The sequence below is a fragment of the Podarcis melisellensis genome (assembly GCF_964234715.1).
Source record: "Podarcis melisellensis genome assembly, chromosome: 6".
NCBI lineage: Eukaryota > Metazoa > Chordata > Lepidosauria > Squamata > Lacertidae > Podarcis > Podarcis melisellensis.
The window spans coordinates 49,463,934-49,487,875 of NC_138538.1; the positions used below are offsets into that span (position 1 = coordinate 49,463,934).

The 23,942-nt window shown below is 39.6% G+C and overlaps 1 protein-coding gene across 8 annotated transcripts in view; it reads left to right on the forward strand.

Annotated features, from left to right (window-relative positions):
* ST3GAL3 (ST3 beta-galactoside alpha-2,3-sialyltransferase 3) overlaps positions 1-23,942 on the forward strand; it is a 178,899-nt gene that overhangs the window by 64,330 nt on the left and 90,627 nt on the right. For all 8 annotated transcript variants that reach the window (XR_014169556.1, XM_081916226.1, XM_081916227.1 and 5 more), the window contains one exon: positions 4,995-5,087. Coding sequence is in view for 7 of the 8 variants with exons in the window: in XM_081916226.1 (XP_081772352.1) it covers positions 4,995-5,087 (93 nt within the window). In the remaining variant the exon portion in view is untranslated. The remainder of the gene's footprint in view (positions 1-4,994; positions 5,088-23,942) is intronic.

Sequence of the window (23,942 nt, forward strand, 5' to 3'; positions counted from 1 at the left end):
CTTCTCGCCCACAGGCAAATAAGCAATTGCTTTAACTGTTCACCCATGCTCTGGTGAGCGATTTTGCCATACTCTGTGGCTTTGTTTTGGTTTTACGTTCTTTTTTCTCCATGGTTCTCTTCATAAGTCATTTTAATTTGTTCTCAGTGTTATCTTATGAAATTTAGAGCTCATTCTACTAATAAAAATATTTTGTTATTAAGCTGTTAAACGTGTTTTATTTAAAAATCAATGCAGAAAGTTTTAATATCAGTTTTGGCCCCCACTTCCCTCTGTGTCTCGTTGTGGAGCTGGGCTTTGTGTAAGCTCACCACATGCACAAATAACTAAAATAAATTGTTTTCATCCTTTTCTTACTCGTTGTGCAAGGAATTTAAATCAATAATGTCTGCCTTCTTTCTAGCTTACTGGTGCGTATATAAATGCAGCTGTATTATTTTGCACAGTATCGTAAATTGGAGTCCTGGCATGAAAGAAAAATGAACAAAAGTGAAACAGAAATGTACTCTGTGATAATAATGAAATATAACTCTAAGCTCAATTAAAACTGGCTGGATGGACCAAGAGTATCTTGGTCCACATATGAAGTTTGTGGATGATAGGCTTCTTATTTGCCAGAGGGAAAGCTCCAGAATGCTTGGTGTTGGCAGGGCAGTAGCTTCTGTTTTAACATGATAACATGACTATTGCTGTTGGGGCAGATTAGCTCTCAACCCTCTCAAAGATAATAGAATTCACATTAATCTCCATCTCGTCTGTGTCTTTTGAGTCTTGCCTCTTGCATGAAGTCTGATTATATTACTATGCAATTTGTAGGTTCCCCCGTAACTCACTATTGCTTTGAAGATCCCAGCTATTTTCCAGTATGGGATCTTGCAAGTCAGAGGCAGATCTAGAATTATGAAATGACATTGCAGTGGGGATTAAATTTGCTTTGATTTCTTAGTTAGGCTCTGACCTATGTGTAGTATATGATAGTGGTAGGTTTGTTGGGATTAGGGGGGAGGGCTGCTATTCTTTGTGTTGTAGGAAACATGGCGTAGCTGGAGCTGATTTTGAAGCTCCCAACACAGGAACGGTGACAGGCTTGCAAATAGAAATGGAAACTAAAAAGTGTTGATCCTACCAGATGCTTACTTTAACAAATAATCAGCCTATCACCCACCACTTGGGGGCTTTTCTATAAAATAAAAAGTGATAATTGCAATATAATAAAACAGTTTGAATAGACATAAAAGCTTTGTTTGGTGAAAACTGTAAACAGGTTCCAAGGAAGTATATATTTAAAGAAGTGTCTTTGAATTCTGAAACCATCTGTAATAAATATTGCAAAAACCAAACAAATAGTTTAACACAGTGGGTGTCAAATCTCCAGTCCTGAGGCCCAAAGTCTGTTTCTTGCAGAGCAGGCTCCAGAAGGCTTTAACCTCTGATGATGGGGTGGAGGGAGATGAAGCTGCCTGAAGCTGTTAGGGAAAACAACACATGAAAAAATGGAAAGCACAGTGGGAGGAAAGGGAGATAAATGTTGATTTCCTATACTGATACTAGTTATATATGTTACTTCCCAGGGGGAAGGAATACTGCTAACAATAAAATAGAATCATACAATTGCTAAGTTAGAAGGGATCCCGAGGTTCATCTAGTCCAACCCTGCAATGCAGCAATCTCAACTAGATCACAGTAGGCCTCAGCCTGCCCCAGAATAGTGATCAATAGGCTGGGCCTAGCTTGAAATATAACCCCTGCTTTTCAGTTGCTGTCCAAGATGCTATTCCCCAACTTGGTTGGAAGTAACTATGACCACCCAGGCCCAGAACAGGGTTCTCTTGTGACAGTAAATATTTACTTACTTATATTTAAATATTTACATGTATAATCTATCTATAGTATGGATACCACCCTTCATCTGAGGATCACAGCATGATTTGCAATATAAAAATACAAAAATATGTAATATAGTAACAAAGAAAACCAATAAGACACAAACAAAGAGAGAGCGAGAGAGAGGCCATAAATTGTTTAAATAGCCAAAGATCTGGTTGTAGAGGAACATTTTCGTCAGGTGCCTAAACATATGTAATGAAGGCGCCAGGTGAGTCTCCCTAGGGAGAGCATTATACAAATGAGGAGCCACCACAAAAAGGCCCATTCTTATGTTGCCACCCTTTGGACCTCTCGTTTAGGCGGAACACGAAGAAGGGCCTCAGGTGATGATTGCGGTGTTTGGGTCAGTTCATATGGGGTGAGGCAGTCTTGAGCCATTAAAGCTCTATAGATCAAAGCCAGCACTTTGAATTGGGCCCAGAAATAGTCCGGCTGCAGTCCGACCAGGATTGGTATTATGTGTACAAACCATCTTGCCCCCGGTGAGCAACCTGGCTGTCAACACTGTCCCAGTTAAACAGGACAACTGAAAAAGTTTCCAGTCCTAGCACATGGGACTTCATAGCTGATAAGATTTCAAAACTATTCAGTATTGTATTTAGCGTTTCTACTGCTTTAGGGAGCTAGAAGGTACCAAAGGTTCCCATTCAAAAAGGAAGAACACTTAGAGAAGTTTATCTGTTGACAAGGCAAATAGAATCAGGGTGTAAGTATAGCAAAGAATGAAAGTGTTAGGAATCACTAGGTTGTTCTTATCTTTAGTTATTGTAATCTGCATTGTACAGTTGACAGTGGTAATACTGTACTGTAAATGTTTTAATTATTGTCATAAGATGCTAGTGTACCTTGTTTTTATTTCCTTTTTTACATTAATGTAAAATATTAGTGTACATGGTTTGGAATCCTTGGCTGGATTTTGGCTCTCTGTGAGGATCTGTCTGAAATATCCTTCCTTTGGCACCTTGATATATGACCATCCCAGTTGCATAATGCCTTCAAGGTGCTGTGGGGAAGCAGTATTTTCCTTCCTCTGCGGCGTTTTCTCTGATGTGGTTCAGGTTATTAGCTATATGTATTACGTAAGTTTTCAAAGCTGGCTGTGAATGTCTTTGTGATAGTTTAATAAAGATTGAGATCTGTAGTGGTTAATAGGACTAGACAAATAAATACTCCCAGATAAGAGAACAGTGCTTGAAAAACTATGAAAGACTGACCCAAGTATATCTACAGAATGGGGTATGAGTAGTGCTAAGCAAATGGAGCTGGCAGCTGTGGTTGGGTTGCAAGCCTAGCCTTGCTTGTGGCACTTTGGAACACAAACTTTTACTACATTTGAAAAAGTTTAATAAGTTTGTCTCTGACTTCAATGACTTTGGGAGTAATTGTGGGTTTTATGGTACATGAGCACGTATGTTCCTAGTATGCACCAGCAAGTCATCACTAGTCAAGAAAGGATTTACTCAAGGATATTAATCCTTTTTAGGATCTGTACAGAATATACTTTGGCATTTTGAATTTAATTTTTTAGAAAACTTTACGGACAAGCTAGGGGAATACATCTTTATGCATTGTGCTAGATATTTTGTGTCAGTGTAGACATTTTGAATGGATAATAGGATGTGGTGTTAATGGCTTTTTTTCTCTGTTGGTCTTAGCTCCTCAAATAGAAGAATATTCCCAGTTGTATGGGCTTTAAATAATGAATGCACATAACATAATGGTTGTATCCAATGGTGGCTTTTCACTAGTACCCCACTCACACAAGGCAGAGAACCCAATTTCCTCCCAAAATCTGAATTTCTGTTGTACAGTGATGCTCCCCTCTCTGTTATTTCTGGAATATTTGTATTATAGGTGGGAAACTATCCAGGGCAAAATCTAAAATGAAAATTTAACTTCAGTTCTATTCACTACCTATATATGCCGTTCAGTATTGTCTCAAACAATGAAAATGTCTGTCATGAATAGATTCTGCTAAGACTTCCTCAAAGAATGACCTCTCTCTTGAATAGTGCTGCTTCCTGCACATGCAGTCAGGCTTTTCACTGCATTTGGGGATAAGTTATGCTGTGATACCTTAGCTGGCCTTCAGCTTTATTAAAGATGGTGGTTTAAATATTTATACAGGTTGAGATGGAGCCCATATAATCAGAAGTGCAGTTGCTGTGGTAACTGTGATCCTGAGAGATTGCTTTTCTTTCTTACTGCTTTAAATCTTAAGAAAGAAAGAAATCTATGATTTGTTAATTTGTGTTGGTGTTGATAACTCAGGATCAGGTTTAAATCCAAACCTTTAAAGGTATAGAGCAACCATTTTACAAAAGGTATATAAGTAACAGGTTACAATTATTATGTGGCCAATATTCTTTTTGTATTTGTCAATAAAACCTTGAAAGGAGAGGAATTAAGGCAGAAATTAATGCCCCCAATAGCTACAATTATAAAGGTTGTGATATGTAGCCCCTAAGAGTTAAGTATGATAACTTGGGAGTTTTTGGTGATAAAATGGCAGACACAAAATCCAGTTTGTTTGACTCACATAGCAAGTGGCTGTTTAAAAGTACTTCATTCTCCCCAGGCCTAGCAGAAACATTAGCTGCTCAACCACAATACTTTTTCTTAGAATGTAAAGACATATCCATTGATTGTGAGAGAAGACGAGCAATTAGAAAATGAACTTGGGAAACAATGTTGCGCCTGTGATAGAGAAATGTCAACTGCCTCCATTCCCACACTGCCTGGTAGAAATTTGTGGTAATTTGGTTAGACTTGCTCTGCAAATAGTAACTTCACAAGGCAAGTAGATCTGTCATGCAACAGAAAAACAGTCTGACAAGAGATTCTTTGTTGCTACTTACCTCCATCTTTTTTGGAAAGCTCAAGTTTAAAATAGAATATGAGATCCCCTTCTTTACCTTTCTTGGTGTCTAAAGTCCTATAATGGCAGGGAACATATTAGGTGCTCATTGCTATCACATTCTTATTTGTTTAATATTACTCCCCTCCTGTTGCTGCTCTTAACTATTTGAGGAAAAACAATTGATAAAAGGTGACACAGCTGGCATTTCTTATACAGGATTAGCTTGATTCTTTTCCTTTCTTCACAGGCCTCCAGAACTAGCATCAAAGTATGCTAACATCTCAGAGGGGGTTTGCAAGCCTGGATATGCATCTGCACTCATGACTGCCATCTTCCCAAAGTAAGTTACCTGTGCCTTCAGGTTTGTGCATTACAGACCTTTACTCCTACCATAATATTTTCCCCTGTTTGTGGTACGATGATGATGACAATGATTAAGGTAATATCGTAATTTAGAGATTTGGGGGACTATATTCTTAGTGATTTATAAATTATCAGGGACGTATGTTACAGTAACATAAAATAAGCTAGTTTTGTGAAGCCATAATCAAAGCCACTTAACACATTTTGAAAGATTTCAAACATCATCTCCTCATGTCATTAAAAGTTACTACCTAATTTATGGGCAAAATCAACATATTTCATAATCTAAAACTGTACCTTGAAACAGGAGGACAAACAGTACCGATTAATTCCAAAATATAAATTTCACTGGTCATACATGCATAATTTCTTATCATATTTGCCATCCTTTACAGCATTTAATAATATGAAACTGTGTCTGAATATTCATGTATTGTTTCTCTTCCTTTCCCATTTCCCTTTTTTATGCATTCCATCTTTTTAGATTGCCTAGAATTGCACTGATAAAGATAGGTTGATTTTTACCCACAAGACTGACCCTCCCAGCAGGCAGAGTGAGGGAACTGCCTCAAGTACCTAATTTGTAGGTGTTATGAAAGGCTAGTTACTTACCGTAATCTTTTTTGTATGCTAACTGCTAGTGAAGGGGAGATGTGCTTGTGGGTGCCAAATGACTTTGAATTGAAGAGGAGTTGCCTTGTCCACCATCCAGTCCAATTTAGGTTCTTAGAAGCATATATGATTCTTCACTTGATTTTTGCAGTCATCAAGTAGTTTGTATATGCGTGTGTGTGTCTGCCTTGCTTATAAAGTAAGTTGTTTCTTGGATAAAAATAGAACCATGTTATAGTATGATGACACTGGTGATTCTCAAATATATGTGAATATCTGACAGCATGCAAGAGATTTCAGGAGCTGAAAGGCAGAAACCAGTATTCACTGTTTGGCTTTAAATGGCTTGTTGCTGTGTCCTTGTTCATTGAAAAGATCATTCTAAATTGGAGGCCTTTGCTCATATGAGAGTTGGATAGCTGAATAGCTTTTGACCTTTCTTTGGGAAGAGGGGTCTGGCTTTCCACATTTAATACAAGGGCCTCCAGTCCTACGGAATATGCCTGTGGTATACAGTGCACAATGTGACAAAGCCCTTCCTAACCCTGAGGATTTTCTGCTCACAAACAAGCTGCAGTTATGTACCAGTGTACAAACCCTGCTTGCCTGCCTGCCTGCCTACCATTTTGTAGTTCACAGTTGTGTGGAAATAACAAAGCACATTCGCATCATAAGTCAAGAGTTTCTGGTCTGCTGTTTTAAAAGGAGATAAAACATGTATAACTCATTATGAAGTTCTTCCAGTAGCATTTCTCAGTGTACGTGTGGATTTATTGAGAGATGAATTCAACAAAGTATAGGTAATGTTGGGTTTTATAATGTGACTTCAGGACTATATTCACTGTGTATCAGCAGTGAATAATGTACAGATGTGTAGGTTCAAAAGATGGTGGTCACTTTTATATCTAGTTTTGAGTATAATTCAGTAAAATGTAATCTGGTTGCTATGAAAAGGGGCTCTGGAGTTCCGTGCTAAAAAATTATATTCTGTTGTTAGGGTACACTAGACAGACTTTGAAAATGTGTGTCCAGTTGCCTGATGTGAATGGGAGATTGCAGAGTGAAATCCTGCTGGCAGTATGTGTCTGCTTTGCTGCAGTGTTAGAAACTGAGATATGAAAGCTAGGAGCTAAACCTAGGTTATTGGCGCAACAATGGAATGTCTAGACACACACTTCTTTTATAACAAGAATACAAAGGTGAAAATGAATGAACTGCAGCTAAAATATTTTGTTCGTTTTTCACATGGTCTAGTCCCTGCAGGGCATTATGATATATTCCCTTAAAGGATGAGCAACATCTACTAGCATTTGGGTTTGAGCTTTCAGAAAGGAAATCAATAGAGTAGCCACTTAGGGGTCAGTTCATATTTTCATGAGGCACTATAAGATACTTGCTTGATTGCAGGTGCCACTTCTGAAAGGTGGATGTTGAAGAATATTCTGGGAGACTGAATTTTTGAGGGCATGTTTTACACAAGTTGAAGCTTGCCTTGTACATTCCATGGACCCTAAGGAGAGATGTAGTTTTGCCTTATCTGTATATTGTTCCTCTTGTTCCTCTTGATGGATATGGGACAGTCTGGCACAATGGTCATTGGAGCCTTTCTGTTGTCTTACTTAGGAGTGAGAGTAGGCAGGGACACCAGGGGTCGTCCCCCTGTCATGTCCCCTCATTATTCTTCCTCTGTTCTTAGTTACCTGTTTAGTTTTCAAGTTTGCTAAGGTACTGTTAGATTGGCAGATACTTGGAGAATGACATTGCTCAGGCGCAGGTGTGCCAGCTTGGCCCCGTGAAGAAGAAGAGGAAGAAGAGTTTGGATTTGGTATCCTGCTTTATCAGTACCCTAGGGAGTCTCAAAGTGGCTAACATTCTCCTTTCCCTTCCTCTCCCACAACAAACACTCTGTGAGGTGAGTGGGGCTGAGAGACTTCAAAGAAGTGTGACTGGCCCAAGGTCACCCAGCAGCTGCATGTGGAGGAGCGGAGATGCGAACCCGGTTCCCCAGATTATGAGTCTATCGCTCTTAACCACTATACCACACTGGCTCTCCATGACTGTGGGTGCCCAGGGTTGTGGATGCCATGCAGCGTGCATGGCCCTGCCATGGACCTTGTGGATGCCCGGGCCCTTCATGGGGAATTTTGTGGGTGCTCAGGCACCCAGGACCCCAGGGAGTTGGTACCTATGTTCAGGCATACTTTGCAGGGAGCCCATCTTTCCAGAAGAAGACCAAAATGGAGAAAGGCCCTTTCTGTCTGCACATTGCCTCACATTCATATATGGCCAAGTTCCTGTTTCTCAACTATAGATGCTGTAAGGCTGCTGCAATCTGGCTGTGACGTTAGTTCTTGATGATAGTTCAGTATGTGTTGGAAAAGACAAATGATGCTGAAATTTGTCATGGTGGGGCCTTAGTTCTGGGGGAGCTAATTTATGGTGAGCAATTATTTTAATTATTGCATTTTGGAAGCTTCCATATGTATTAGGTATCACATTTAAATTAAAACCTGGAACATTTCAAAATGATATATATGAAATGTTTCTGTGTTTCTTCACACTTTGGTTTTCATTATGTGCCCGTGGCAGCTTCACAAAATGTGATCTCTTTTCCCTCAGTTCAGTTTCAGCAAGTATCTTTTTTTTTTTAAGCGTGAGGTGACAGGCTTGTTGCTTTAAAGCCCCAGTTAAGTTCAAAGGCTCCAGTTGTCCTTGCAAATTAACTCAACTCCTCTCCACTGAGATAGCAGTATCTGCTGTAGATATTAATTCTTTCGGTTAATATAAAATGTTCAGCTTAATACTATCACCTATTTTACCAAAGCCTTAGTAATTTTAAAAGGGAGGGAGGGTGTGTCCATTCATGAATTAGTCTGTTTTGGCAGTTTTATACTGATTATGTTGCATAGTAATCTTCCTTGCATGACCCTTGCTCCCTCCCTCCCCCCTCTTGTGATTCTAGGACTCGTTTTCTGCTTTTTCTGCTTTTCTACCTTCTGCAGTATAGAAGGATTTAATTAACAGTGATGCCCCCTCTAGTAATTAGTGCACGGTATCCTTATTTGATGACTATACTAGTGAGAGAGCCAAGGAATATGAAATACTCTCTTTTCCAGGTTGATGAATTAGTGGAGATTTACAGTTTTACTGGCTGAGAATTCCTGGTTCTCAAAAAAGGGAAAGCAGACACAGTACCTGTTTATATCAGCCAACTAATGCTTAAAATGCTAGAAAAATACTTTTGAGTTGCATAATGCTCTTCATTAGGATGATAAACAACCACTGATATTAATGATCATGGTGTTGTTGTTTTATCTAGTTTTTACTCAACAGTGCTGGCAGACTATTTAATACCAAGCTAGAGAAAATAATTGAAGTATACATTAACTAGAAGACAAATAGTCCATGTTGTTAAGGGTTCACGTTTGCAGAAGTCAAACCCTGACTTAGCCATGAGGTTTACTGGGAAGTATGACCCAGTCACACTGACACACTCACAGCACCCAAATGACATATCCCTGCATTTGTATGACTATTACATGAGAATGCACCCAACAACTACCATCTAGATCTTATCTATCTCCCTAGACTGAAACATAAAAATCATGGGAAGCAAAAACCTGAGACTTTTATTATTCAGACCATAGAGACAGATGTGTTCTGTGATTTGATGGCAGTTAGGGGCTGATCCTGTGTTTAAAAAAAGAAAGTTATGCACATTCAATCTAGTCAATCGGAGTAGCACAGACCACTGCTGAAGAATGACTTAAATATAGCCAGGAATAGGATAAAGGAAATTCGGGGGTGGGGTAAAAGCAACAGCAGCTATTGCAGGTACCGAGTGGATCATGGATTCATTATTTTTTCCTTCTGTAATAAGAGGATAAGAAAAATGATATTGGGTCCGGCCAAAGGCCTATCTAGTCCTGTTCTCACAATGGCCAACCAGATGCCTATACGAAGACTGAAAACAAAATTTGAGTACAATAGTGCTCTCCTCACTTATGATTCCCAGCAATTGTTATTCAGAGGTACACTTCCTCTAACACTTCTTCTAACATATTAATAGCCATGAATTTGTCTAATACACTTTAATAGCCATGTAATCATCAGAACCATCATCACGTCTTCAGCTTCTGGTTTATTGAACATCACCACCATGAGTCTTAAATATTGATGCAGTTGAAAAGACATGAATTGCTTTTGCTATTGAGAGAGACACCCTGCAGCTTTGTGTTATTATCTGCTGCACACTTGCAATAGTTCTTCAATCATTTTCTCTGCCCCTCTCCAAATAATAAGTTAATTAGTTGGGCTGGAATTAACCATTGCTCTAATACGATTTTTCCATCAGTACATGCATTTCTGCTTGCCTGGTGGAATGATCTCCCCTCTCTTCCCCCTGTGCTTTCTTCTGGAGGTTCTCTTGACCCCCAGAGCCAGTGTGGAGGAGGGAACCTCTACTGCTCCAACTCCTACAGGTGCAACTATTGAATTGAATCAAATCTGGCCCTAAATAAAACAAACCATCTTTCAAGTTGATTAGCACAGCCTAGATTAATGAGTGACAGATCGTTTTACTCCTCATAACTTTTTATCATGCTGAAGTGTTGAGGCAGCTGTTGCCACAAAACAATGTGGGTGGGCAAATGAGGAATAATCCTCCCTGTTCCATCCTCCCCACTCTGTGCCGAAGAGGCCTGGTGAGCCCAGTTCTGCCACTGCCTACAAGCAAAAGTAAGTGGGTGGACAGGCTAGGAAGAAGAAGCCCAGACAAATGGAGAATGTCTTCCATTTTCCATCCACTGCCACTTCCTCACAGAATACCCTCCCCCCCTTATCCGATTAAGATCCAAAATAAAAGGTATGACATCCAATCAGAAGTAATGGCAGAAGCAAGTGTGCTCGCATTAAAAGAGGTGAGCAAGTCCAAACAAAGTAATGAGGGACTGTTTGCAGTGGAAGGGAGAAAAGAAGTCCCTTCGCTCTTGTTTGAAATTAAGGGACTTTCCATGGGTGCCAGAGGGGAGACTATGGACACACTTGTGCCTGTGGTTGCCACAATGGCACTCCCTCTCCAGCCAATTAGACCTCCTTCCAAGCATCTTACTTTCCATTTTGACTTGCCTTTTTACTCAGCACTCAGAACCTATTAAGCAGTTGGAAAGCTATGACACACTGGAAAATGTTTATAATGCAAATTAATGAAATCTATTATTTTGGTTCAGTATTGGGATGTAAATGAAGGGTTTTTTTAGTATAAATATTTCAAACTCTATGAATAGGTGCAGGACATCTAATATCTGGAGAAAGTTGTTTACAGGTTGCAGTTGGGAGGCTTCCTTATGCTAAGCTCTGTGGAGATTGAACGATGCTTTTTCTCTGAAAATGTTACAGCGTTTGGATATGGATGTTCTCAGAAGTGCCTACTATGGGCTTTGTTTAGTCTGGAGAGCATATACCACAGCAGAAACCATTAAGGGAGTCTCCAGTTTTATTGGGCTTTCCACTGACACTTGTGGTCATAACTGAGAAATTTGCAAATAACAGTGACAGAAGGCTGATGGCTACCTTTGACTGAAGTCATAACTTGGAATGGAATTTTCTCGGCTCCTGAGCCATTGTCTCCTTGTACTGAAGTTTAATACAGGCACATTTCCTCCCTTTTCTGTGCTTAATGCTACTTAATCTCTGTGTTCAGTCAAACTAATCACATTAAATCCCCAGATGAAAGATGCAATTATAGCTGGACATGTTCAAAATTTGTTCTGTTGTGTTATGGTAAATGGAAGTTCAGAGCACCACAAAATTCCATGCTGCTGTTCTAAAGTGTTGTGAACTGCTTACCAACATTTCATCACACGCAGTTTATTCCTTGTTCCTAGGTTTTCCATAGTTATTTTGTGATTTCAAACGAGGCCTGCAAAGAGTTTGCCCGAGGCTTGAGGCGGGAGTCTTGTGCATGACAGCGTAAGACCAGCAAGCCCCTAGCAGTACCCCCACCCCACCCTGGCCAGCTTAGCCCTCTAAGGCCTGGGGCTGCCCCCACCCTCTGCTTGGGCCTGTGTAAAACTGTTCCTGAAAAGACCAGGAAACTTGACAAAGAAAAGACAGCAGTTCTATGAACATTTACCTGAGAGCTAGTCCCATTGAATACAGTGGGACTTCCTTCCGAGTAAATATTCACATGGTGCAAGCAGGTATTGACCGATTAATAGAACAGATAGCACCGCGTTACACAAACCAGGTCATATTTTTTTACAATCTGTTTTGTCAATCTTGTGTTAGGAGTAAGATTCATACACATAATCTCAGTAATAGTGTTCATGCCCATATTACAGAAAGAGGGCTGAGCCTGAGGGTAATGGCTTGCTTAAGGGCTCAGTGAATTCAAGACTCAGGTGAGATTTAAATTTCCTGGGTATTAAGCCATTATTTTGAACAGCAACTTCTACTCAACATCTAAAGACATGGTTATTCTCACTTGAAGAGTGATCATGCCCTGTAGTTTACATCACTTGTGGTATACCATGCTTTGTTTGTGAAAGTGAGGAACATAACTAGAGACAAGGCCAGTATCAGCAGAACTGATAAAAATAGCACAAAATATACTCAGAGGGGAATCTGCCTGTTTATTTCTAGAGCCTGGACTTTTGCCTAGTGGTGAGAGTATCTAGACAATAAAACTGCTAGGTTTGTTCAGCACATTTCCATGTTAGTTCCAGAGAAAGAGAGAGAAAATTAGGCAAAGTGTTCAACTCTTTTTGTGGAATACAGAGGGGTTTTGGATTCGTGGCTTATTTTGACACTGATCAATTTTAATTAGAATGGAGGGAAAAGATAGCTATTGCCTGTAAGAAAATACTATAAAAATCTACACACATATCAGAAAATGTTGCTTTGCATATAGCTGAAATGTTTAGCTGCTCTTCTAAGAAAGAGATGTTCTTAGAATCCCAGACTTGGAAGTCTGTACCTGTAATTTGACTTTCCATTGCAGAGACTTGAAATGTTGCATTTAGTTATTTAAAATATTTATATCCTGCCTTTTGTGGCTAACAGGTTTGCTTGTTTCTTTTTACTTTTACATAAGTATCAGTTAATAGAAATAAATTAAAATAACCTAAAATTCTAAATTCAAATAAACAATTCCAAATTATAAAAGGAGATACCTATCTGTAAAATAGTAGTTGCCAGTAAAGACAGCACAATAGACACTCAAATCTTAGGAGAAATTCTCTTAGCATGGCACCTCAAGATCAACAAAGCAAGCACCAAGCATGTATCTGTGGGGGGAGCATTCCACAAGTAGTACACCACTACATTTCGGCCAATCTAGCAGTTTGAAAGCACATCAGTGCAAGTAGATAAATAGGTACCGCTGCGACGGGAAGGTAGATGGCATTTCCATGCGCTCTGGTTTCCATCACAGTATTCTGTTGTGCTGGAAGTGATTTAGTTATGCTGGCCACATGACCCGGAAAGCTGTCTCTGAACAAACGCTGGCTCCCTCAGCCTGAGGTGAGATGAGCACCGTACTCCAAAGTCACCTTTGACTGTACTTAACCGTCCAGGGGTCCTTTACTTTCTCCTTTACCTTACACCACTACAAAAGGCCCATTATTTGGTCGCCCCCCCCTTTAACCTCCGAATGCAAAGGTACCTGAAATACCTAGTTGGTGTTCTTTGTCTTGGGAGACAGTGGGAGAGTGTCCTTTGGAGGTTAAGTCAAACTGTTGGAAGGTTACAGCACCTGCTGTGGCTGTAGAGACTGATACGGGACGGACATGTTTTGTTGCAGCTGGGGCAGATGAAGGTGTCTGGTGCTGGTACTGGTGCTGCTGCAGATGCACCATGGCGTCATTCCTCCTCTATGCTATGGATGTACAACCTGACTGTCTCTAGGCACTGCGGTTGTTTGTCAGCCTTCGTGTCACATTTGCATGCATCTTTGTAATGCAAGGTTGGTCTGCCAATTGGCCTGGTGCCTTAAGCCACATCCTCAGGACCTCTGAATATCATCTGGAAAAGTGGGCAGGTTCATATGGAAACAAAGGGTGGTATTCACCTAACCAGCCCTGTCAGTGGAAGCCTTTGCAATGACTTCTGCTTGCACTAAGGAGCTTCCTCCATCTCTGAACTCCATGCCCCCAGAATTGACTTGGGAGGGTTCTGGAAAACCTCTTGAGTGTTTTGGGGGAGGCAAGGGGGAATTATTGCATCTGGCAATGCTTGCACAGATGGAAGCATTAGTAGAGCATAATGTTGAATTCCACCTAGTCCTTTTTACAGTGAATATGAATTCATTTCTTACTGTATCCAAAACGTTGTGATTCTAATGATCTCATATCTACTTCAGTAATTATGACTTGATTTTGAAATCCAGTTTCTTCTTGTATATAATGGTTTTTCCTGTGACGCAGTTGATGGAATATTTCACAGTGATGGAATATTAAGTAATGAAAGCTTTCTAGGATGAAGAATTTCAGGTAAATGAGAAGAAATTCTTCTAGAGATCTCCAGAAGGCAAATGAAATACAAGAGTTCCTGTTTTTTATGAGTTGTAAAACTACAAGGGGAGAAATCCTAGGTAACACAAACAGATAATACAAATTGCTGGTGATAGCAAAGACAAAGCCTAGAGGTTTGGGTCATCTTTGGGTTTGTGATAATTCACCTGGTACTATTCCCCCCCCCCCCCCATTATCTACTTACAGTGTACAAATGAATAAAAGCGAATGATGTTGGGATATTGTTTTCACAATGTGGTATACATGCCTTTGGAGAGTATGCAGTATAAAGTGCCGACAGGGTTGTTTTGCCCCTTAGTCTGAAGTGTAAGATGATGCCTTAGAACCTAGTGTAAGGCAAGAGTTGGCCTGAGTCATGGTTTGTTTTGTTGGATCTGTACCGTACTGTCCCCAAGAACTTTTTTGAATTTATCTGGGGCAAGGCCACATAGATTAATATGCTCTGATGAAGAGAGACATTCTAAGGAGAATAGCAGCTGGTTGAATGTTATCTTTTCAGAACAATTGATTTGATTGAATTGATTTATTATACTTCTGTGCTGCTTTTCATTCAAATGAATCCTAAAGCAGCTTACAAACAATTAATAAGAATAGCATGATACAACATAATAGAATATCACAAATACAGCATAAATCATATAGAATAATTAACAAATCATCTGTGAAATCAATACAGCGTTATTAACAACATTAACAAAATAGCCAAAAAATAAACTAAGCACTGTTAAATTCATATGCACACTCCCCACACCCCCATGACTCATAATTGTTCACTGTTCAGCTCATTAAAATACACATCCACATAATGCCCGTGACAGCAACTCCCTTCTGAAGGTTTTTCAGGCTGGAGGTGGGGCAGCACAGGTGAAACCAGCCACCCCCTAATGACAAACAGTCTCTCTTCCCTCACAGTTCTTACTCTGGAAACAGCTCCCTTATGAGAGCTCCTAGGGCTGTAGGGTGGGGCAAGGCAGGTGGAAAAAGCCATTACCTGCTGGCCATTGGCCAACAGAAAGCAGTCCGTGGAAAAACCAATTTGTTCTGATACAGCGCTAAACTGGGTTTTCCTAGGGGAAGGTGGTGGGGCAAATGGAAGTGTGGATGAGCCCTCAGATGTGTTTATAGCTCCCTGATCAAAGGAGCTCTTCATTATCTCACTAATGCCTCTGATCCCAATCTTCTTCAGAAGATATGAAGGAAACATGTGGTGATCATCCCAGCAACACCTCAGTGACCTGGTAGCAGTTCATGTAATTTTTTAAAATTAAGACTGTTCATTATATTATTGCATTCTTATGGTTAGTGAGTACTCAATGTGTACTCCATAAAGCAGAGCTGACCACTGCAGATTTGAGCAGAGGGAAAACATAATTTCACTCTTTTTCCTTTCTTGCATTCAGCTCTCCTTGCAGACTTGTGTTTACCCATTAATCTCCACCCAAAGACTTTTATTCCATTGTGCTTACTGATCCTGTAATTTCATATGATGTAAGGCTGATATACATTTCAAAATAATTGTATTTGCAGGATGGGCTTAAGCTTTAAAGTAACACATGTTTTCCTTTGATATTTGCTTTCTCCTTCTAGTCTAGGTTCAGCAACAGTATAAAAAGTATGGGGAAAGCTTTTAAGTAAAGAATAGCAGAAGCAGGACATCTCCCTGGTTAGAGAAGCTGGCTTACCTGTTCATTGAGTTTTATTGTTCCAAAATCCCTGCCTGTGAAGATTTTTAATTTAGGAGAATTGGGAAAAGTTCTGACTGGTCCGACTGCTGTTGCATTCCAGCTTAAATGACTACATGTGTCTAATTTTGATTTCCTTCTAAATCATTAGGGACATCGCTCCTCTAAACCTCTACTTGATGCAGTTGAAATTGGATGCCTTGCCTGTCAACAGAAATGTAGTCCGTTAATAGTGTTGAATTTATTTGTTTTAATTAAATGACTATTAAAATCATGAAAGAGGCCTTGTGTTTGGGAGAGAGTGTTTCACATCCTATAAATACATTGCATACTCTTCCCAGAAGTGGTAGAGAGCTGATATGTATGCAAGGCCATGAGAGACTTCAGAGCTGCCTTCTGCGCATGTGTGCTCTGAGCTTTGTCCCACTGCTTACTGCACAAAAGCAACCTATTCTTTCCCGTTCTTACATTGCAGCCCAAGTACTTTGGACAGCGACCTTTATGTTTCTCTTAACCTTTGTTTGAAGGGTGTGTGTGTGCGTGTGAAATTTGTCCTTTAGATATCAGGTGGGTTTAGGTTTAGATTTAGTGCTGACAAATACCCTGAGAAGAGTATTGAAAGCTGGTGCAGCTGTTTTCTCTTGCAACGTAGTGTAGTTTAGTCTCCCTAGCCTCGCATTCAGTTTCTGTTCAAATGTTATGAAGAATTTTTTTTCTGTTGCTTGGACAGAGGGTAGATAGATTCTTTTCTACATGCTTAAAGTGACCTAGCGATCTGGCACATCAGAACAGGTGCTGGCAGATTATTTGCTCTTGATTTATGTTCAACAGTCTATGTGTGGATTAGGCTACTATAGTGAAGTGCTAGACTATTTTTGTTTTTTATTTTATTTTATTTTATTATAATTGTCTGAAGCAGTCAAGGACTGAATATGTTCTAGTTGACAGAAAAGGTGTCTAACTTCTAGGAAATCTACAGGTGTTGGAGAAGAGTGGTAGAACTTTTCAGCCAGCTTTTGTTTAGAAAGAATCTACATCTTCACAAGAGATGAAATACTGTTTGTAAAATTAGGCTCTTGCTCCCTCTGGGCTGTTTTTGCTCCCCAGGGAAGCTTGGACTGTATTGGAACTACACATTACCACATACCAGATCAAATAGTCTGATTTCTACACATTTCCAGGAAAGAAACGCTTGTTTATATGAGCACAAGGTTTAAGCACAGGATTCAGTGTACACTGGAATAAATCTGTAACTCACTTCCGATGATCTGCTCTTGATTGTTCTCATGGATCTATGTGTTTGCAGCTATGAAATCCTTCATAACCTCCTTGGTAAAACATTGATTTGATGAGATAGATTCGGGACTTATTAGTGAATACACAAGGTATGGACTACTTATGTCCAGATCAGTCTGTAATTGTAATGTGTTCTTTGTACCCTGGTGTGTGTTGTGTGTGTATTCATAGGTGTATGGAAAAGACCAGTAAAATGCTATCAATGTTGTATTCTTAATTCAGCTGTATGGTTCCTTTCCAAATAAGTCATTAACTTATGTTAAGCCATTGCCTTCATGAAGCAAAATTATTCCTTGTCTTGGTAACCTGCTTGCCCCACTGAATTGAATTAGCCAGTTTTTCCCATCAAAATTAATTGCTCTCGGTTTATTATAGAGATTGTTTGCCCTCTTCCAAGGACTGTTTGTTCCCAACAGTGTGTTTTAGGATCTGTTTGTATATGCTGGAAGCTTTTTCAGCTTATTTTTTTGAAGGTCACCTTGGGTTCAGAAAAGTTTAGAGTGGTAGCAGCTAAAATAGACTCAAGTAAATTCAATAAGATACAGAAAGTGGTTGATCTGTAGAATTCTTTCCCCTCTCTCTTCAGATTTCATTGCCAAAATATGTTTAAATTGACAAATGATGCATCCAGTCTCTCAGGAGATGCATTTTCGACCCCCCCCCTTGTCCTGCTGCTTTCCTGATGCATGCTGCCATGTTCAGTGGTTTTATAGAGCTTAATGAATGACATGAGTAGTGCTGTTAGCTTTCCAGCACCCCTGAAAAAAAATATTGTTGCATATTTTTTAGAGCTGGTCATTAGAAAGAGGTGACATCCTTCGTAATGTTTTGATTTCAAATCTTTAAGATAATATTTAATTTCCTATTCATAATGTTCCTTTGAATGTATACTTTATTTTTGACTTTCTTCAGTAAAGTTTTATTCAAGATTGTTTTATTTTATGTTTTAATGTAGGTTGTAAACCACTTTGAAATTTTTTGCTTAAAATTAGAAAGAAGTATAGAAATGAAAATAATAATAATAATTTTGCTCACTGCCCAGATCTGTACTCTCTGCTGACTAAAATAAATGCAGTGGTACCTCGGGTTAATAACTTAATTTGTTCTGGAGGTCCGTTCTTAACCTGAAACTGTTCTTAACCTGAGGTACCACTTTAGCTAATGGGGCCTCCCGCTGCCACCGTGCCACTGTTACACGATTTCTGTTCTCATCCTGAAGCAAAGTTCTTAACCCGAGGTACTATTTCTGGGTTAGCGAAGTCTGTAACCTGAAGCGTCTGTAACCCGAGGTACCACTGTAGTTGGTTCATAAGTATAGATAATCTGAGGCAATTAGTTCTGAAGTAGTGTCTAGATCATATGGATAATCATTGTAACAATTGGAAGAAGTTTGTGGAGTAAAAGCACAAGCGGAGGACTTGTGGGGAGGAATTTAGTGTTGTGCTATCATGATCATTAGCTCAAGAATTTCTGCTTGACAGATGGAACAATCTCCTCTCTCCTTTTCCCACACACTGTTCAGGGAGTTCTTCTGACTCCCCAGAGCCAATTTGGGGGAGGGAAAGCCCCATTGTGCTAGTGGGACTCATTGTGCTGGCTCCCTCTAACACAACCATTTAGTTGAATCCAGTGCTTGATTTTTTATTAAAAAATAATAGTTCATTTCCTGCATTTCTTGACCTTATCTTACCATGCTGCTACACCATTTCTCTCACCCCAATGTGGCACACATTAGGAAGGCTCATGAAACTCTGAGCCCCTTGCTTTTCTTCCCCTACCTCGAGGTACTTGCTTCAGAGCATAGGCAGGATAACAGCTGAGTGTAGATGGAGGAAAGCAAAGTAAAAACATGTTGGTGGGGTTAATCTGGTGTATTTACAAATGGTGTAGTGCAAACTGTCCAGATTTCCGTGAATCTGCGTAAGTACTGTGTGTTTCATTCCATGATGACTCAGATCTTTCAGGGACAGGTCTGTTTTGATGCTTGGGGTAATTCCCAGTCCTCGAGAGTGCTCAGCTTGGGTTAATGGGATGCTGATCAATTTGACATACTAGCCTTCCGAGTTACACCAGGACCAGATAATAAATGCAGCACTGCAAATGAAGTCAAATTACATAGACAGTCACAGGACTTGATCAGACATATAAACAAGAGCCAGTTGGTGCCTTCCAAAAGTAAACTTCTTACAACTTCATATCTGAATGCCAAATTCTGAGGATGGGCAAGCTGACGGGTTCTGTTACTCACATTTCCTTCTTTTAAGCTTTCAGAAGTATTTGGCTGGCAGCTTTTGGAAACAGTACTGGACTGGATGGGGACAGTGACTTGACCAACACCAAGCCACGCCTTTGACATTCCTTTGCAGCTACAACACAGCATCCATTTTATAAAAGGCAAAACAGTGAGGCTCAGAAGCAAATAAATTGCATAATACCACAGATTGAGCATAAGGCATAGGTAGAGTCTCTGTGACAAATGACAGCACTCCAAAAATAATGTCCTTTTCTAAAAATTACCACTCCTAATTCAACATTTGCTGCAGTGCCATGATCTGAAGTGCACCACCCCATCCTCAACTTTCTTTGTAGAATCAAATGAAAAAAACAAAAAAAAGTTAGAATAATGAATGACTGTCAACTCTTATCAACAGCTATTTGTAATGATAGCTAACTTGAACTTCTGTGTTCCTGTATGTTTTACTGGATAGTCACATCAAAGTGAACCAGGCAAAGGGCCTTCTCGGTAGTGGCGCCCTCCCTGTGGAACACCCTCCCACCAGATGTCAAAGAGAACAACAACTACCAGACTTTTAGAAGACATCTGAAGGCAGCCCTGTTTAGGGAAGCTTTTAATATTTGATGTATTACAGTATTTTAATATTTTTTTTGGAAGCCACTCAGAGTGGCTGGGGAAGCCCAGCCAGATGGGCAGGGTATAAATAATAAAAAAATAATTATTTTATTATTATTATTATTATTATTATTATTATTATTATTATTATTATTATTATTATTATTATTTATTAGCTGTAGCCAATATTATTATTAGTTGTACTCTATGTAGATCTGTTAAAATGAATGGACATGACTAACTTAGGCCCATTAATTCTAGTGGGTCTGTGTTGAGTAGATAGATAGATACAAACCTGTATCTAAAAAATGAAGGACATAGCATCTTTGCCACAATATAAGATAAACTTTTATTTTGTAATCTTTCATATTATGTGTACACTATATATTAAAAGCATATTGTTTCCCCCAAACAATCACAGGAACAATAGTTTGCTAAGGATGCTGGGAATTGCACTACAGTTCCCAGAATTCTTTGGGGGAAGCCATGTGCTCTAGATGTATGGTATGTACACACCCTGTTTTTTATATGGATTCCCTCACCCTTCCTATGTTTCTGTGGCTTGATCATGTAGCTGTGTCTACAACTTTGCTATGTGGCATTGTTTACTCTGGATGCGTAAACATTATACAGCAGTGAGCTTGATAATTATCTCAGAACTATAGTTTGATGTCCTTCCATCTTAAACAATTCTGGAATGTACCTTGGAAATGCCAGAAATAGGCTTTGGCTTCACTAAGTCTCCATAATGCAATCAAACAGGCAATAAATAGCAAGTACAGTACTTGGCAAGGAAATCTAACCCTTATGCATTCTGCACTGTCTTGTACAGTTTTCAAAAGAATTCAGTAAGGAAAAAATCTGATTGGTCAGATTTGCTTTGCAGGGGATATTTTGGAACAGTCTTCGTTTGGGACAGGTATTTTAGGACTGATTCTGTATAACTTTTTTCATTCATGGAGAAATACATGTGAAGAGTATTATGCTGGAATGCAAAATACTCATACTTCTTGCATTCGGATTTAACATTTTTCACATGTGTTCCTCTGTGGAAGAAAATTGTGTGTTTCACCTTATGTACCTAAGATGTGCCTCAAGAGGGAAATAAACTGATGTTTTAAAATAAAAGATATAACCATAGAAAAATGAATGTTGGAAACAAGAAGTAACTGATGCAATAAAATATTAGAAGTAAATTATGCAACAGGATTGAGTAAACTGAAACAGTCTATACCTATGTTAATTCACAATATTGTTTATTGATGAGGACTTTTCCATATACACAGTTGAGGCTTGTGTACATGTTTATACAAATATTCTGTAAACCTATGTATACTGCAAAGATTCTATTTAGCTTGGCGGTTACTTTTTCAAATAGATGCAAAGTGTCTTTTTTTAAAAGAGAGAGAGAGAGTATGAGAAGTCAGGCAGCAAGGGAAGTGGCAGTTGGCATGCTGAGCATAGAGGAAGGCTTCCAGACCAGTAATGTGCGGTGGCACCTGCAGGATTCGGCTCCATTCCTGAAGAAAAGCTAAAGGTAAAATCCTCTCACATAGAGTAGTATGGAGTGAGAACTATCCCTAGTCTTACACTTGGCTCTCAGAGCTCCTTGAGGAAACATTGACCAGAAGGGGTAGTAGCAAGGAACATAGAACACTGGTAAGAGACTTGTTCCTATTGGCTGTTTGGGTCCAGTGAAGATGACTTGCCTGATTCATATACACCTGGATTTCAGATCTTCTGCTCAGCCTTAGACTCACTTACGGCTGGCACTCAGCAGACACCCCTGAGGCAGCATCTCTGTGGGCACCCCAACCATCTTGCCATCTCCACCACTGGTGGGGAAAGAACACTGGCATTGGCACCAGCTTCCAACAAGATCTCTCATGATCTTGCCAGAAGTCTCCGCTGCCACCACACAACCAAGGTAATTGATGTTTTCGCAGGGGCAGCGTGTCCCATTTCACCTCAGACTCAACCCTACCTTCCACCCCTATCCAGGACACCATCATACACAATTAGCCAAAAACATTAAGCTGTTATGCAGATCAGTGGTGTGACTGCATTTGGGCTAGATGGGCCATTGGCCTGATCCAGCAGGCTGTTTTTATATTCCTATGATGATAAACTTTTGAAAGAGAAATTTCTTTTCAATATTAATTATGGAATGTTGTGATGTCACTTTTCTTGTATTTGTTTCTTTATAAGAACATAAGCAGTCTGCCATGACTCACTTTATTCAGCAATGGGAATATTGTCATGGGGAAGAGAAAGAGCTTTTACCCCATAATCACTCATTTTAATTCTTTATATTTGCCTTGTGCACCGAACTACAAGTGAAACTCCATTAAGCTAGGATTTTAATGGGTATTTGCAGGAACTAAAAATATTTGTGGAACATTCAAACTGTTGTTAACTCTAAGGTTATAGTGTCCTATCTTCGTTGCCATCTCAATGTGTCAGTGAGAAGATTATCTCTCCCTGAAGAAACACACTATGTATCTTTGTGTGTGCTGAAAAAGAATGAGAGAGAATAATAATTGTTTTTGTAAAGGTCAGAGCTGTGTCTTCTGAGTATTCCTGGGTTCCACATCAAAAGAAAGGACATCCTTTTCATGTTTCTCTCAAGATGAAAAATGAATACTGCACATAAAACCTCCATGTTGAGATAAATGTTTTATGATTGTAACACAGAAACTTCCATTTTGAAGTAATTCACAATAATAATCTTGGTCAGGAGCATATAATATAATAACATGGCTACATGAGTATCCTATCAGATGTCCAGTAGAATAAAATCCCCATATATGTTGTCTATTAGAAGGTGCTGGTGGCTGGTGGGGTAGGAAGAATGTTTGGGGGTCTCACCTGGTTATGTTTCAGCAAACACCATCTCTTTAATATCCTTGAAAATTGCTTACTGCATGTGTCTTGTCATTTCTGTGGAGGATAATTTCCTCTTTGAAAGAGCTTCTTCATTTGTTGCAACCCTAGGCATCTTAGCTTTACTTCAGCTGTAGGGCCTAATTAAGCTTGCCACATCTAGGCTTAAACCACCCACACCTAACCATCACGTGATGTCATATGGCATCAGGCTCAGGAGAGATAAACCTGCAGGACCTGTGTACCAGCAACTTGCTTGTTGAATCATAGTCTGATGTCTGAACTGGGCCAAAGAGAAGATTTGGGAACTGCTGACGATTCTCAGGCGAGTTGGAATGAAACCTAGTAGGATCTTTGCAGAGCATCTTGAGCTAAGCCTGATACCCAGATATAGTACTGGCAGTAACAGTAAAGGTTCATCACTGCTGCTTTTATTGTTCACCTGTTCCTCATCAAAACTCGGGTTCTGTTCTCAGGCAATATTTTAATATGCACTTTACTGCCTGTCAAATGTGTTAGCTTTGTACTCCATTCTTATAAGTTTGCCAATGCATCTGAATCACAAATGCCCACCTTTGCTATTCTAGTGCTCCTTCTTCCAACTCCCAAGGTCTTCTATTCCTTTTGCCATCCTAGTGCTGTTCTGCTACATACCTCAGCCTTGGCGTGCAGCACCCTGGGCTATTTTAAACTGATGTCCTCTTTAGAAGAAACAGTTCCTCCTTATGAGATGGAATTCTGGTGTAAGCTTGTTTATGTGTCTCAGAAGTTGCTTCTGTTAGAATTGGAAGATGCTGAGCTATATAAAGGTAGATCCCGGGTGCTTTGCAGCTGTTGTGAAGCAGAAAAGTGACTCATAAAGTAAATAGATTAAAAAACTGTTAGTTCTTTTTCCCACCTCAACTCTAGTAGAACTGAAGGGCTCAACGTAAACAGCAATAGCTTTCTACAATATTAGAGGTCAGTGAAGCAACTGT